The following is a 17,851-nucleotide window of genomic DNA, read 5'->3' as shown; positions in this document are numbered from 1 at the left end:
GAATCTAAAAGTCAAGTGAATTAAAAATCTGAGGAACAGAATAAACTGGTGAATATAATAGAATCAGGGGCATAGAATGGGAGTGGATTGATAATTCTCAGGGGGAAAGGGGTGTCTGTGTGGGGAGTATGGGAAGAGACTGGACAAAAATCATACACCTATGGATGAGGACAGCGGCGGGGAGGTAAGGGCAGAGAGGGGGGTGGGAACCGGGTGGAGGGGAGACATGGGGGGAAAAAAGGAGAAACAATTGTAATAATCTGAACAATAAAGATTTATTAAATTAAAAATAAATAAACTCTTTAGGGCAAGCACCATTTCTTACAAAAAAAAAAAAAAAGAGGAACACATAACAAGACACATCATAAATAAAATGGCAAATGTTAAAGACAAAGAGAGAATTTTATAAGGGCAGCAAGAGTGAGGCAGTCAGTTACCTGTAAGGGAGCTCCGATAAGGCTGTCAGCTGATTTCTCAACAGAAACAGTACAGGCCAGAAGGGAATTGTATGAAGTATTCAAAGTAATGAAAAGCAAGGATGTGAAATCAAGACTACTTTACTTCAAAATAGAAGGTGAAGTAAAGAGCTTCCCAGAGAAAAAAAAAGCTAAAGGAGATAATTATCACCAAACTAACATTTCAAGAAATGTAAAGGGATTGTTGTAAGAAGAAAAAGAAAGAGAGAGAGAGAGAGAGAGAAAGGAATATAGGCATAAAGAATTAAAAAGACAATAATTAAGTACCTATCAATAATAACCTTAAACATAATTGGATTAAATGCTCCAATCAAAAGACATAGGGTAAACAAATGGATAAGAAAACATGACCCATATATCCATTTGGTTACCTTATGTCTGTATGTGTGTGTGTGTGTGTGTGTGTGTGTGTGTGTGTATATATATATATATATATATATATATATATATATATATTCTACAACAATGCCACCTCAGAACAAAAGACACACAGGATGAAAGTGAAGGGATGGTAAAAATATTTTCCAAGAAAAAAAAGAAAAGCAGGGTTAGCAGTACTTATATATGACAAAATAGACTTCAAAACAAGGGTTAAAAGAAGAGACAAAGAAGAAAACTACATAATACTAAAGGAATCATTTCAACAAGTGGATATAACCCTTGTAAACATATATGCACCCAATATAGGAACACCTACATATATTAAAAAACTCCTAGAGGACTGTAAGGCAGAGATAGACATCAATACAGTCATAGTAGGAAATTTTATTTTATTTTTTAAAATACGTTTTTATTGATTTTTAGATAGAGGAAGAGAGCGAGAGAGAAACATTGATCGGCTGCATTCTGCATGCCCCCTACTGGGTATAGAGCCTTCAACCTGGGCATGTGCCCTGACTGGGAATTGAACCTGTAACCTCTTGGTTCATGGGTCAACCCTCAACCATTGGCTGCGCATAGTAGGGAATTTTAACATCCCATTGACATCAATGAATAAATCTTCCAGACAAAAAGTCAATAAGGAAACAGTGACCTTAAAGAAGACACTAGATCAAATGGATTTAATTGATATTTACAGAACATTTCATCCCAAAGTGGCAGAATATACATTCTTCTCAAGAACACATGGAACATTCTTAAAGATAGACCACATTTTAGGACACAAAACAAGTCTGTACAAGTTCAAGAAGATTTAAATCATATCAAGCATCATCTTGGATATCAATGGCATGAAGCTAGAACTATAATAAAAATACACAAAAATATTGAAACACATGAAGGCTAAATAGTATGTCATTAATCAATGAGTTGGTTAAGAATGATGTCAGGAAGGAAATAAAAAAATTCCTGGCAACAAATGAAAATGAACACAAAATAATGCAAAATCTGTGGAACACAGTTAATGCAGTCCTGAGAGGGAAGTTCAGAGCTTTAAAGGCCTACTTCGAGAAACAAGAAAAATTTCAAATAAACTATCTAACCCTACAACTAAAATAAGTAAAAAGAGAACAACAAGAAAATCCCAGAGTAAGTAGAAGGAAGGATATAATAAAGATCAGAGTAGAAATAAATGACATAGAGTCTAAAAACACAACACAAAAGATTAATGAAACCAAGAATTAGTTCTTGGAAAAGATAAATAAGATTTATTAGCATTCAGCCAGACTTATCAAGAAACAAAGAAAGAGGACCTAAATAAATAAAATCAGAAATGAAAGGTGAACTAACAACTGACACCACAGGAATATAAAGGATTGTAAGAAAAGACTATGAGCATCTTTATGCCAACAAACAGGATAACCTGGGTGTAATGGATAAATTCCTGGAAACATACAATCTCCCCAAACTCGACCAGAAGAAATCAGAAAATCTGAATAGGCTGATAACAACTAATACAATTGAAGCAGTAATCAAACAACTAACAGCAAACAAAATTCCTGGACCAGATGGATTTACAGATGAGTTTTATCAAACATTAAAAGAAGACCCAATACCTATCTTCCTCAAGCTATTTCAAAAAATATAAGCAGAGAGATGATTTCCAAACTCTTTAACAAGGCCAGCATTATTCTGATTCCATAACCAGATAGAGGTACTACAAAGAAAGAAAATTAGAAGACTATAAACATGATGACGATAGATGCTAAAATCCTCAATCAAATAATACATCATCAATTTCAGCAATACATTAATAAGATAATACATCATGATCAAATTAGAATTATTCTGGGGATGGATTCTGGGCTGGTACAATATTTGCAAATCAATAAATGTGACACATGACATAAACAAAATGAAGCATAAAAATCACATGATCATATCAGCAGATACAGAGAAAGCATTCCATAAATCCAGTACTCATTTTTGATAAAAACTCTCAGCAAAGCAGAAAAAGAGGGAATACATCTCAAAATAATAAAGGCCACATATGACAAACCTACAGCCAATATCATACTCAGTGGGCAAAAACTAAAGCCATTTTGCCTAAGAACAGGAACAAGACAAAGATATCTGCTTTCACCACTCTTATTCAACATAATACTGGAAGTCCTAGCCATAGCAATCAGACAGGAAGAAAACATAAAAGGCATACAACTTGGAAAGAAGGAAGCAAAATTGTCATTATTCGCAGATGACATGATATGTACATAGAAAACCTCAGACTCCACCAAAAAACTGAGAGATTTAATAAATGAATTTGGCAAAGTAGCGGGATACAAAATTAACATCCAGAAAACAATGGCATTTTTATACACCAATACTAAACTCTTTTAGAAAGAGAAACTAAAAAACCCAAAAAAACCTCATTTACTACTGCAAAGAAAAAAATAAGATACCTAGGAATAAACTTAACCAAGGAGATAAAAGACCTGTCCTCGGAAAACTATAGGACATAGAAAAAAAAAGCAATAGGTAAGAATGCAAATAAGTAGAAGCATATATCATGCTCATGGGTTGGAAGAATTAACATCATTAAAATGCCTATTCTACCCAAAGCAATTTATAGATTCAATGTAATCCTTATTAAAATATTTCAGTTTTAGAGCAAATGTTTCAAAACATTCCTAGGGCAAGAGGAACAAAGGGAAAAATAAACAATTGGGACTACATCAAACTAAAAAGTTTCTGCACAGCAAAAGAAACACTCCTCAAAAGAAATATTTTTTAAATTCCTCAAAAAATTAAAAATGGAACTGCCATTTGACCCAGTGATCCCACCTCTTGAACTATATCTTAAGAATCCTGAAATACCAATCAGAAAGAATATATGCACCCTATGTTCATAGTAGTGTTCTTTACAATAGCTAAGATCTGGAAACAGCCCAAGTGCCTATCAGGAGATGAATGGATACAAAAGCTGTGGTACATTTACACAATGGAATACTATGAAGCTGTAAAAAAGGACCTCTTTTCCTTTGGAACAGCATGAATGGACCTGGAGATTATTATGCTAAGTGAAATAAGCCAGTAAGAGAAAGACAAATATCTCATGATCTCATTTATATGTAAAATCTAATGAACAAAATAAACTGATGAACAAATAGGTCCAGAGGCATGGAAGCATGCAACAGACTGACAGATCTCGGGAAAAGAACAACCAAAACTTATATGCATATGTGCATAACCCATGGACACAGATATTCCTGGTGAAGGCCACGGGTGGAGCTGGAGGTTGTTGGAGAGGGGCAAGTAGGGGCGTGGTAGATGACATCTGTGTTACCCTCAACAATAAAATAAATAAAGAAAAACACGTGAGGAGGAAAATAAATAAATAAATAAATAAATGCATTCATGCAATGATTGTACAGAATTCTCAATACACTGGGGATGAATCAGGACTATGTAAAAGTGGGTGCATTTGTTTTTTGAATTATGAACTCTAGGCTTCACAATTTACATTTATTCATAGCTAAAACGTAATTACCATGATAAGAATAACTTTTATAACTCATTCTCTTAAAAGTAACTAGACTCAAAATATATTTTAAAAGTTGTTTTATAATAAATAAATAGTTTTGTTTCTGTAAACCAAAAATTATAAATAAAAACCACCATTAAGTATAGCCACTTAATTCTAAGGTTGTAATTAAAAATAATAGGAAAACACTTTTTTACTAGATTTAACTTAAAACTCCATGTTATCATGGATGTAATGCATAGCAAAAACAATTAAAAAAAGAAAACTAGATTTGTGTTCATTTTACAAGTCTTTAAGACTAAAACCTCAAACAAATCAGATTAAACTAAAAGGTTTATTAAGCACCCAAAACAACTTCTTATACACATAGTAGGTGCTTATTAAGTGTCTGTTCAAAGATGTCTGTTATGAAGTTAGCACACGAATAAAACAGAAGCCCAGTGAAAAAGTATTTTAATATACTATAGATATTCTATAGTGTTTGATACCAACAAGCCAGGATCAGCTTGGGTCTATAGCTGCTTAGGAAGGAACCTAGTTAATTGAAATATTAAACAATAGGAAACAGCTCTCAGTGTACTAGTGTCAGCAATTGGAAGCTATGTTTGTTAGAAATAATCATGTTATTAATGTCCCGGGAACATCAGTGACCCAGAGGTATAAAGCATAGGATTTTTTTCAAGCTGGAAAAAGTTGAGAGATCAACCCCTTTATTATCCAGTTTAGGGAACTAAGAGATCAAATGAATTGGCCATGGACTGTAGCTGGTCAGCAACTCGCAACTCCTGACACCCAGGCTGGCATGCTTTTCCACATTAACAGGATAATTAAATAGAAAATATGTTTACTGAGACCACAAATATCACCAAACTGGAATGGAGGAATGGCACAGGCTATCACTTTAAATTAAAAGATGGAATCTCTTTGGTACAAATTACTGATAAATTAAGAGATCAAATAGTAAGAATGGAGCTCAATTGGGAAGAATGTATGAGGGTTCAAATGGGCAAAATAACAGCTTTGAAAAAATGCAGTGAAGGATGGCCATGTAGGTAAACAACTGACTCAATGAGTCAATAAATAGAAAAGTGTGAAGACCAGGTTTATGCATGAATACTAAGCAAACAGGACTCATGAGGTAATTCTTTTATTTTATTCTCCATTAATTATCCCTTTACTATATAGTGTTATGAATGCTAGAATTACAGAGGTTCTGGAGAGTTCAGGGTAGGGAAATAAGTATACATAATTGGGATGTGCCTGGAAATGGTGGTCCTAAAAGGTGGACCTTTAAAGGGAGACTTGACTCCATAAAAAGACTGTACAGAGTTTGGTAACCACCATTTAAAATCTCCATTTTATATAGCATATAACGAAACTGATTTAGAACCGAAGATTATGAACCAGATCTAAGTAAAAAACCTCCACATGGCCTGGGGTGTGTAGCCCACCTTAAAAATGTGTAGCCTGCTTTTAAAATTTGAGTGATATATTGAGCAATGTCCTTCTAAGAAGTCATTTGAAAAAGCGGATGGATTCTCCTGATTCTGTGGTAATATGATCCTATATGAAAGCAGAGAGGGAGTATTTGCTTCCTTTACTAGTAGATTCCCAGGGAGAAAAGAGGGAGAACCAGTTGGAGCTGAAGTCTGAAGGGTGGCGTTCTGTTCCTGCTCACTCACTCCAGCTCCCATAAGTCTCTCACCTTCTTCTGTTATTTTGTTAAAATCAACAACACCGGCAACCACATTTATTGAGTTTTCACTCTGGGTTTGGTACTGTGCTAAGTGTTTTATATTCATGATTTGCTTATCACTAACTTGTGCAAGCTACTTAACTTCTCTGTGCTTCGCTTTATTTGTAAAGTATGAAAAATAATAGCATCTCCTTATGATAATCATAAATGAAAAATACTTAGAAAGGGTCTTTGAAGTAAGTACTTAATTAGTAATAGGTATTTTAGCTTAGCAAGACAAATCTTTAAAAGTAGTGGTTGCTACTGCTTACTCCTACATTTTACAGATAAGCAAACTGAGACTCAATGAGTTGAATTAACTTAAGATTATAAAGCTAGTAACTAACATAATAACCACTTAAACTTGCAAATTTTGTGTTTTTTTAACCTTTATGCCATGTTGGTCCTTCCCTTCTTTTTTTTTTTTTTTTAATATATTTTATTGATTTTCCACAGAGAGGAAGAGAGAGGGACAGAGAGCCAGAAACATCGATGAGAGAGAAACATCGATCAGCTGCCTCTTGCACACCCCCTACTGGGGATGTGCCCGCAACCAAGGTACATGCCTTGACCGGAATCGAACCCGGGACCCTTGAGTCCGCAGGCCGATGCTCCATCCACTGAGCCAAACCGGTTTCGGCGGTCCTTCCCTTCTTAGGTATCAAAGCTGCAGCCACACCACATGAAATGTCCCTGATTAGTGGATCTCTATGTTGAACATACCCTGAACTTTCAAATCTCTTTATTTGCCTTTTGCTCATTTTATTTCCTCTGTCTGAAATCACCTTCCTCCTCCCATCTTCACAGAGTTAATTGCTTGTCTGTGTTTCTTTAACACTTATCTCACATACAGCATTTATCACATTGTCTCATAATTTGTGTCTCTGCTGCTAGATGGTGAACGATATGAGGCAGACAATAAAAAAGTAGCATTAAAGACGCCAGGGTCTCTTTTAAGGGCTTCACAAGGATGAATTCACTGAGTCCACTCAATAACCCCAGGATGTTTGTAACCTCCTTTTTATTGATGAGACACATAGGGTTAAGTAACTTGCCCAAGAACATACATGCAGGAAATGATTATTGATTGAATGATGGGTAAGTAAAAATGCTTACTAAAATGATCAAAAAGTCTTTTTATCCCCGGGACAAAATTAACATTCTCAACTTTTTTTCTTTTTTTCATGGAGGAGAAAACAAAATGATTTACTTCTTCACCTCATGATCTTGACTATCCATATAAGTTAAATGCTATTTTATTGTCTACTCAAAATCCCATAAACCAGGACATGCATTACAGTATCAATTTTAATATTTGTACCATGAATCTATTATTTTCCAAACACAGAGAAAAAAGGAAACTTTTTTGTCTCGAAGCCAAACTTAAAAACCTGTCTTTCTGCCCAGCCAGCATGGCTCAGTGGTTAAGCATCAACTCATAAACCAGGAGGTCATGGTTCCATCCCTGGTGAGGGCATATGCTCAGGTTGCGGGCTCGATTCTCAGTGTGGGGTGTGCAGAAGGCAGCTGATCAATGATTCTCTCTCATTATTGATGTTTCTACCTCTCTCTCCTTCTCCCTTCCTCTCTGAAATCAATAAAAAAAAATTTTTTTTTTTAAAGAAAAAAGCCTGCCTTTCTAGAGATTATTTTGTTGTCGGATGACACTAGGAGGTGGCGGGGGCGGGGTGTACGGGCAGTGGCTGTGAATAATTCCAAGCCTGTGGTTTTTTTTTGAGGCCTTTTTCTATAATCACTCAGAGAAAAACACATTCTCTCTTCTTTCCTCCCCAGCCTTTCAAGGTTTCGGTTCTTGAATTAACTGCCTGATCTGGTGGGAGGAAATCTGGCTTTAAAATCATTTTAATCAAAAGGACTTGAGCAAGCTAATGGAGATCATCCCTTTGGCAAAAGGAGATGATATAAAAGCTCCTTCTAAAAAAAAAACACCAAAAAACAAATATCCTTAACCAGATCTTATTTATATAATTTTTTATAAAATTAAAGCCTGTTATACTGCAGTATAAGGCCAAAAAATTAGCCCCCCCAAATATTTTCTCCATTGCTTCAGTTCTCAATATCCCTTCAATGTATTTGACTGTGTTTACTTGTAACTGATGGCAAAAATGTAATCCTATCATTTACAAATAACATCTTCGTTTTAACCATTATATAGACTAATTAGGAACTTGTGCTTCAAAATTAAGCAATTCTATAATTGCAATGTGGTTTTAAAAAAGTTTCTGAGGGGAATGGGAAAGTCACAAAATGCTAGCATGCTCCCAGTTGAGAACAATAAAAATGTCAGCAATAAACCGTTATCTTAGTAGAACCTGCAATTTCCATTCAAAACATTTGTAAGAGAATATTCACAGTCATGAAAGTGATGTATTTTGCATAGAAAAACAAACTCATAAGATTTTGGAATCATAAATAACCCTAATTCTGATAACCATCTACCTAAATTAATGTGTTTAGCCAGCATTTGAAACATTACCATTTATCATCTTATCTTCTTTCTTTTTTTTTTATATAAAACTAATATAAGCTGGATCTTTTCTGTTTGTCTTACTAACAATACAGTCTACAATGCTGGTGGAATAAAGTAAAAAATGATACGAGGTAAATGTATCTAATGGTGAATACATATAAGTGAGTATTTTTGGTTCCGCTTGCAAGGGTCCTACAGTAACACCTGTTGCAACACAACTCCATTACATGGCTGAGAAGGACTATGTCTCTACAATGATAAATATGTTTAATTGTATTTGAATTTTGGAGGCCAAACAAACTTTTCAGCTAATTGATTAGGTGATTTGGTTGTATATCTCCAATAAGGGGCAATAGAAGGAGTGGCATACTTACATAATAAAGATATGTGCCATTTCATAGGTAGTTATCATCTTTGCTTGAGCACCAGGGGAGGCTCCTGGGAGTGGGCATCTTAGTGCCTTCCTTTACCCAGGCATTCACAAGCTAACTTACAGGAAGCTATAAAAATGGATGAAAAGACACCTCCAGGTTTCTTGAAGGGCCTGAAATATCCCTCATATGGAAGTGGACAGTCAAGACATGGAGGAACTTTAACTCCCGTTTCTTTTGTTATTTTGTGTATGGCATTAATAACACAGGAATTTAGGATTCCAAAATACAACATGGCGACTGGTCTCTCTCTGTCCTCAAGATCCCTGCTGAATTTTCTACCAGTTGCTCTCTATAAATATAATCATTGTAATGTTTCTACTGTAATTTTTTTTAAGTTGGGCACATGTTTCCAGAATATCTCTTGATAACATTTCTTTTATTGTAGTATATTGGGTAATGATTTTAGTAGCAACAAGGGGACTTTATTGCTATATTCTACCCAGTGTTGTACATTAGACTGTTTCAGATCCAATCAACTTTGGTATAAAGTAAAAATGAGGTCTAACAGAGTCCTCACTAAATCACAGCTTCTGCTGTCCAGACTGAATAGTATATACATCACTGAGACATTTCATTTATTTTTCCTTATTTATATTTATATTCTTTTTACAGATATGCTGCAGCAATAAAAACTATGTTCCATTATTCCTAAACTTATTTTTTAAGTACAAAAACCCCCAAACAAATAAAAACAATGAAAAACAATAACAGTTTGTCTGGTTTTGTCATAACATTATTCATTGTAAACCATTCCTCTTACAAGTTAATATTTAGAATCCCAAATTTCTACCTTGCCACAAATTAAAACGTGATATTTATATGAAAATTCTGAATTAACCAACTACACAGGTATGTCTCTAAATGTTACTGGCTTATAAAAATAAAGAGAAAGATAATTATAATAAGCTATCAAATAATGCTTTTACAGATAATATAATTTGTTGGTATATCAGCTTGATGCTCCCTATCATTCATGCATTTCCATTTCTAAATTATAATAAGCAATAAAAATTTTTAAAAAACATATTAAAGCTAGTCTTCCTAGTTTGTGCTTACTTTCCAGGCCCAAAAATTTTTTACTCGTCAAAAACTGCAAAACTTATTCCAAGAAAATAACAGGCTACACAGTTAAGTTTTGGCAAATGCAACTTTATATTGAAATTCACACATCTGTATTTTAAAGAATGAGACTCACAGACTCTAATATATTTCTAAAATACCAGAAATCATATTAAAGCTTTCACAAGTTAAATCTGAAATAATTTAAATGACAAATACACTGAATGTGCAGAGAGTATAAACAAGACGGTGCCCTCTGTAGAATAAACTTCACAAATTGTGCAGGAGGTCACACTAAGGCTGTGGTATCCCCGTGACAGCTGACTTAAAATATAAACACACATCAACTTCCTGCTTCTGAGAACACACTAGAGTGAGTAGCACAATCTCAGTATTCCAATAATGTGCACCTTAATTTTTAAACCACGTGAGGAAAAAGGAAAGAGAGTATTAATGCTCTTCCAGGTACTTCCAGATGCATGATCACGAACAGTTATTGATTTGATTTCCCTTGACTATTTGCTTCAATAATAAATAAAATGAAAGATATTAGATAACTCTTCAAGGCAACATATGTTTATTCTGAATTATTAGAACAGCTCAATTGTACCATCAATGTTGCCTTCCAGGCCAAATAAAAGTGAATTGGGAAAATTTTGTACCAAATCAACAAAAATCAAATAATACAGTCCAATGCTAGCAATTTAACGAGTAGGTAAGTAAAGTGGTATTTAGTAATAGTAATGTGTTAATTTTTAAAAAGTAGATTCGAGCTCCAACTGGTGTGGCTCAGCAGTTGAGTGTCGATCCAGGAATCAAGTGGTCAGCAGTTTGATTCCTGTTCAGGGCACATGCCTGGATTGTGGCTCAATCCTCAGTAGGGGTTGTGAGGACACAGCCCATCAATTATGTTTCTCTCTCATCAATGTTTCTATCTTTCTATCCCTCCCTCTTCCTCTCTCTCTAAAAATCAATAAAAACACTTTTATTTTTTTAAAGTAAACTCTAATTGGAACCAATACACTGCTTTGGAATGATCCTCCAAACGTACAAGGCGATTTTTAAAAAATGTCACAATCCAATAATTCATGGTATATCTTTAGTGGATTATGGTACTTAAGTCCCCAAGTATTTTAGTATTTGCAAAACAATAATAGTATGAAATGTTTTAAACTCTTCAAACTTCTAAAATTAGTTTTTATCAACATATTTACCTCAAGTCAACTTAACTTATTAAGATGTCCAATGCTAGTTTTTTTTTTTTTGAAATGTTTTTTTTTCATAAGTAGTGATATACACAGCATTTAGCACTGATACTTAGCACCTGCTAATTTCATTACCTAGTTTTCAACCACATAAAGAAACTTAGGGCAGTGGTTCAGTCCTTTCTTAATTTCAAACCTCCCTGGGCAGTCAGCAGGATCACTCTGAGATTTAAAATAGGATTATAGGTGAACAATTGCAAAGACTGCAGAAAGTCCCCCAAATCCTTACAACCACTAATCCCATTCTTGATTTTCTTCTCAAGATATGGCTACAGGCCACAATTGCTTAACAGAGAAGGTCAGTGTTTCAGAAGGCTAAAGATTTACAGATGCTCCTTCATATAACACAGTAAGGTTCCCTTGGTAACCTGGATTTTCTGCAGTAAAGAAGGGTTGTGCTGAAACAGCGTCTCAGCTCCCTGTTGGAGAAAATGCAGACAAAAGGATTGATTCCTGCTTGGGCAAAACTCATCCAGACAGCAGCTGTTAGAAATCCTCCCGGAACCACAGGCCCTCTTGCAAAAACTCTCCAATAGCAGGCTACCAGGTAGGGGCCCCACAAGGTTAGGAAGAGAAAAGTCATTATGTAGAACATTCTGCTGATCCTCTTTTCCATTTTGAATTCATCTAAGACCAACAGCCTTCTTCTGCTCGTGGGGTTCGCATTTTGCCTGATGCCCAGCAAGGTAGGTGGCGTGGGGCCCCTTCCAAATCCCGACAGCCAATTGGCAGCTGCCTGGCCACTGGCTCCTGGGCCGTGAAAAGTCCAGTTCTGGCTTACCGCTGCTACGAACTGAACTGGCTTCATTTTCCTTCGATCGTGGACAAAAAATATCAGCTTGAGGTAGACAAGCTGTGTGGCTAGGAGGATGAGCGCAAGGAGCAACATAAATCCTAAGGAATCGTTGGCCCTGAAGGAGCGGTGTTGGAAGGTGCATTGATCTTCCTCCCTAATGAATGAGTAAGTGCCCACATCTAAAACTGGGGGAAACGCCATGGCCACAGACAGAGTCCACACCATGCAGATCACAGCCAGGCACGTCCAGAAAGTCAGCCTCTTTGTATAAAAGCGATGATGGGCGATAGCTAAGTATCTGGTGACACTGATGCAGAAGAGCATGAAAGCAGTGTGGAAGCAGGACAAAACCCCCAGAAAGGCAATCACTTTACAAGTCAGAGTCCCATAGGTCCAGGTAGAGCCATTTTTGACAGAGTTGAATACAAATGGAAAACAAATTGCAGATCTGAGGACATCAGAACAGCCAAGGTCCAACAGGAAGTAGTAAGGTGCTCTATGCAAGGTCTTATCTTTCACCAGCAAAATGGAAATCAGAAGGTTGCCCACCACACTGACTCCTATTATGAAACCCAAGGAAGTCAGTTTCAGAAAGGCTGTTAGAGGAGAGAGATTTTGCAAAATGTTGTCAGCTGCATGGCTATAGTTCGCCATAGATGGATGGAGGATAAAGATACAGCCTTAGTCAAGTCTCATGATCTAGATAGAACAAGGAAAAGACAGATCCATACATTTTACTGAAAATGTAATCCACAAAGAGAATCGATCCAATCTGCTGTCATGCTTCCTCTTTTCTTCCATTTGATTTGCCATCAGAATATCTAGGGGAAAAAAGAGCTATCAGGTATTAAGTTAACAAGCAATGAATGATGTCAGGCAGTGCTAACATAAAGCTGTTGATTTATGGGAAGTAAATAAAGTTTTAATTTTGAATATTATTATTTGCCTTAATATTTTTGCTTGAGAGTTCAGACAGTTGGCTTGCTTAGTTTTCCAAGCTAGATAAACTTAAAAATGTTCCTCTTTTGGAGAACATACTTTTTTTAGGTACCTTTAGGACAAAAGGGATAATGTTCCACAATCATAAAATACGCCACTCTAGGAATTAGTCACTAGTGTTGCAATGGAATCTACAAGACTGATAATAGAAGACAGAGAGGAGACTACATTTATTTGAGGTCTATTAGTATCTGTCACTATTTTACAGGCAACTCCCCTGTAGATATGGATCCAAAGAACCATTGCAAAATATTTGTCTTTTAACTTATGTGTCACTATTCATGCTGAATATTATAAGTGTATTTGCTGATTCTTTAAAGTATAATTTCAACATTAGATTTCTAAATTAATAGGAAATTATCCCAGGATTTGATGTGATTTAATCTTTTGTTTCCCCACTCCCACCCCACCCCATTTTTTGGCAAATCTTTTCTCTTGTAAGCACACATGACTATTAAAAATGGTTAATGCAAACACTGGCCAGGAAAATACACCCAGAGGAATAATGGACTTCCATTTGTAAATCTTGGATGCCTGGATTCAAATAAATTTAACACGAACCTGTATTTCCTGGTCAATTAAGCCTTTCCATTTACACTGATCATCTTAGTTGCAAATCGAAAGTGGCTTCATTAAAAAAAAAAAAAAAATGCACATTTTCTTCTAGGTGCCTGGGAATCACACCGGGAAAATCGGCTTCCTCTGTTATTTCCACTAAGCATATTTCCTTTGCCACTTTTCACTTGCTCGGAATATGCTGATGGTAACCCAGGCAAAACTGCTTCGATGGTTTTAATTTCCCCACTGGTACGTCCCCGGGTAAATACCGATCTCATCATGCAACATTACGAAACCTGAAATCCGCCACCCCTGGATTTATAATGGGGGGAGGAGGAGGAGGGGAGAGACATGCATTACATACGCGAAGATGGTGCGAGAAGATTGTTTCTGTGCTGCAAGGGAACCGTTTCCGGCGGCTCGCAGGCTGGTAGTCCTCAGTCTTGCAACGCTTTCCAAAAATGGAGCTTTGAATAAGCCCCACTGAAGATGCATTGTCTGAATGTACCTCCATGATGTAGTTTATTGTTTAAAAAAAAAAAAAACCCAACACACACAAAAAACCCAAACCAAAACAAAACAAAAAAACCTTCCACCTGGGGGGAAGGGGGAGCGCTTTCCTGGTGAACCTGCAGTTTCATCGACACCGAGCCCTCCTCCCCACAAACTTAACCAAGAGTATGGCCTCCTACCTGTTGGTGTTGGGTATCCCGACAGACTATAGCTTCTTCTTTCTATAAATTGCTGATTATTTTTTATTTTTTATTTTTTTTTTGGCCTTAGTGCTTTGACTGAGCATCCAGGCAGGGCTCGGCGGCGCCTGCGCGCTGAGCCTCCACGAGTTCCAGCCGCGTCCTCCCTGGCGCAGCGGATGGCCGCGCTCGGCGGCGCAGGGCAGGGGCTGGGGGCCTCGGGGCGGACGCGAGCACCGACCCGCTCCCAGGACCGGCCGAGTTGGCTGCATGTCCTGTCCTGCTGAACTGGCAAAATTAGGCTTTTGTATCCTTGTGGTTGCCTCTGAACTTGACCCGTTCCCGCATTTGAAGTGGGGAGCGGAGAGGCTGGGGGGGACCGCAGGCCCGGCCCCCCTTAGGGCAGCGCCCGAGAAGCCACCTGGCCCGGAGCGCCCGCCCCTCCCCTCCCCGGACCCTCGCCTCCCGCGAACCTTTTCCTCCTTCCTCTTTCAGAGCGGTCCAAAGCCGTGCCGCTGACCTTTGGATTTGCAAGTTACGGGGGTCGGGGAGGGCAATAAATCTACAAAAAATTTAAATGACTATTCCTCGCCTTTCACCCTAAGGAGCAAACAGACTTTCTTTTCCTTCTCGCTAGCACGATTTACCAGTAGGTTGGTAATGTCAAAGCACTTGTGTGTGCTCCCCTTTGTTATTGCTGAAGAAAGATACCAGGAATACAACGAATACGTAAAACTTACACCCGTCCGAAAGGCCCAATGAAACCACGGCACACCACATGGCCTGACGCCGGGCGCTTGAGGGAGGCCTCTAGAATCATGCATTTCCTCAGGTCACCATTTCGGAAGAATTTTGTTGGTGGGGGTAATAAGAGATTTTAAACAACTCCCCACTTGCTTTCATTCATTCCCAATGTAAAACGTCTGTTTCTCACCCATGCTTATTGCTTTGTAATAATCTGTTAATGACACAGAAAAAAAAAAGATCTTTACAGTAATAATTCGATGTCCGAACAGCAATAAAATACCTCAATGTAGGGTGGTGAGAATGTGACGTTCAGGGAAACTTAAGCCAATCAGAATACAGATAACATGGTTTAATTTACATATTGTATTTCTATTGGCTATGTCAAGATAAAGCTTTCCCTGTTTAAAGCTTAGAAATACATACTTCACTGTCATGATGTCACACTCATTACACAAAGCCCTATGTTGGTAATACTGAAATGATTACATTTTCCTAATTTGTTTTCGGATGTCCTAAATTCTTTTAAAAAAAAAGATAATGATCTTTAAAAAAATAAAACATATACGCCCTAATCCTTTTGGCTCAGTGGATAGGGTGTCGGCCTGCGGACTGAGGGGTCCCAGGTTCGATTCCGGTCAAGGGCATGTGCCTTGGTTTCGGGCACATCCCCAGTAGGGGGTGTGCAGGAGGCAGCTGATGGATGTTTCTAACTCTCTATAACTCTCTATCTCTCTCCCTTCCTCTCTGTGAAAAAAAAAAAAATCAATATAATATATTTTAAAAATAATAAAATTATATATATATATATATATATATATATATATATATATATCACCTAACTATGACATTCCTTTAATCTAGAAGAATCAATCCTACAGTAGTAACTTGAGAACATTTCCATTCAAGTGAGACACTACCTTTTTTGCAAAACAAATTCAGAAGAAATCAAAACCATATGATGGTTTACAATTTCTATGTGAAATGTCAAATTAATTTGTTTTAATCCTGACATGAAGATTTTTTTTATTGATTTTAGAGAGGGGAAGGGAGAGAGAGAAAAACATCAATGTGAGAGAGAAACATCGATAGGTTACCTCCTGGTGTAGGGACAGGGCTTCAACCGCCGGAGCCACCTAGCCAGGACTCAACTTCATTTTTATGGAACTAAAAATAAATTCCAATTTGTGTGTGTGTGTGTGTGTGTTTTACTTCCCAATTAATGCCTCAATGTACTTTGCAAAAAGTTATTTCCTGAGGCTTTTATTTTAATTCTCATCCATTTTAATTCTTTAGAGAGAGAGGAAGGGAGACAGAAAGAGAACTGTGAAACATCAATCGGATGCGCCCCACCCCGGGGTTGAACCCAAAACCTAGGCATATGTCCTGACCAGGAATTGAACCAGCAACCCTTCAGTGCATGGGAAGATGTTCCAACCAACTGAGCCATGAGGCTAGGGCCTGAGTTTTTACAGTTCAAAAATCCATAGAGTAAAAACAAACACAAAGAAATTCTGAATATTCACGATTGGCCTCATCCTACGTTGCATGGATTAGGGAAAGATTATTTAAAAGTAAATTAAAAGGTGAATGCCCTGAGATAGAGAGTTAGAAACATCGATCATATTTACAGCTCAGGGTATATTAAGGCTATAATTTTCCTTTGCAAATGAGTACAGTTACATCTACTAGTTACTCAGTTTCTCCAGCTATTACATGAGAATGGCCTCTTTTTTTTTCCTCATTAAGGGGTTCAGGAAATTAATGCGATAGTTTCCAGTTAGTTCATTAACTCTATTGGAGAAGATATTAAAGTCTACACCTTCCACCAACAGGGGTTTTAAAAAATGGACTTAATAACTGACAAAACTTTCATATCATCTACTAGTATTCAAATGTAAAGTTATTGCTTCAATGTGTTATAACATTATTTGATCTTAGCTAATTTCTTTTTTATTCCTTATATCATCAAACCTAGAAAATTTATGTTGAGAGTAGAAGGACTAAGCAAACAACAGGAAAATATTATATCCACCCTGGGTTTGAAGGATTCTAAGTGTTTTCAAGTTCTGGGCATATTACATTTACTACATTGATCATTGGATTAGGAAATCTGATATAATTTGCTTAATTTGGTTCTTATAATAATATATATAATTTTATTTAATACAGCAATTATCTTCTTTTCAAAATTAGTAGGACAATTCAGATTTTTGCCAAGTGATACACAGTTTCTTGAAGGTCAAATGCAGTATTTTGGTTCTATGCATTGTTTATGTGAAAATGTGTGTCAGGTTGTAAATAATTCTTGGCAAATACAGAGATTGATAGTCTAGGATAAAACGTTCTAAGAAATAATTTTTTAATCATTTACTTAAAGTGTTCATCTCTCCCACTTAAAACTTGTCATTAAATCTTTAAAAACATGCATCTTTAGTATTCTCAATTCTTACTAAAATCTAAAACTATATCTGAAAAAGAGACTTAAACATTTTCTGAAAGCTATCTTGTTAAGAAAGGCTCCCATTGGGGACTTTTTCAGAAAAACATTTTAATTTTTATTGAGTTTATTGGGTAACCTTGGTTAATAAAATTATACTATAGGTTTCAGATATACAATTCTATTATACATCATCTGTATATTGTATTGTGTGGTGTTCACCACCCAAAATCAAGTCTCCTT

At 36.6% G+C, this 17,851-nt stretch overlaps 1 protein-coding gene across 1 annotated transcript; it reads right to left on the bottom strand.

Moving 5' to 3' along the window:
• Positions 1 to 11,716: 11,716 nt before the first annotated feature.
• GPR85 (G protein-coupled receptor 85) lies at positions 11,717 to 14,149 on the bottom strand. Its single transcript, XM_028127039.2, has 2 exons — positions 14,097 to 14,149; positions 11,717 to 12,996 (listed from the first exon to the last, which is right to left on the bottom strand). The coding sequence occupies exon 2, from the start codon at positions 12,827 to 12,829 to the stop codon at positions 11,717 to 11,719; it is 1,113 nt and encodes a 370-aa protein (XP_027982840.1). The 5' UTR covers positions 12,830 to 12,996; positions 14,097 to 14,149.
• Between the last annotated feature and the right edge of the window lie 3,702 nt (positions 14,150 to 17,851).

This window comes from Eptesicus fuscus, chromosome 14 (assembly GCF_027574615.1).
Source record: "Eptesicus fuscus isolate TK198812 chromosome 14, DD_ASM_mEF_20220401, whole genome shotgun sequence".
Lineage (NCBI taxonomy): Eukaryota > Metazoa > Chordata > Mammalia > Chiroptera > Vespertilionidae > Eptesicus > Eptesicus fuscus.
This window is presented reverse-complemented; position numbering and strand designations above follow the sequence as displayed.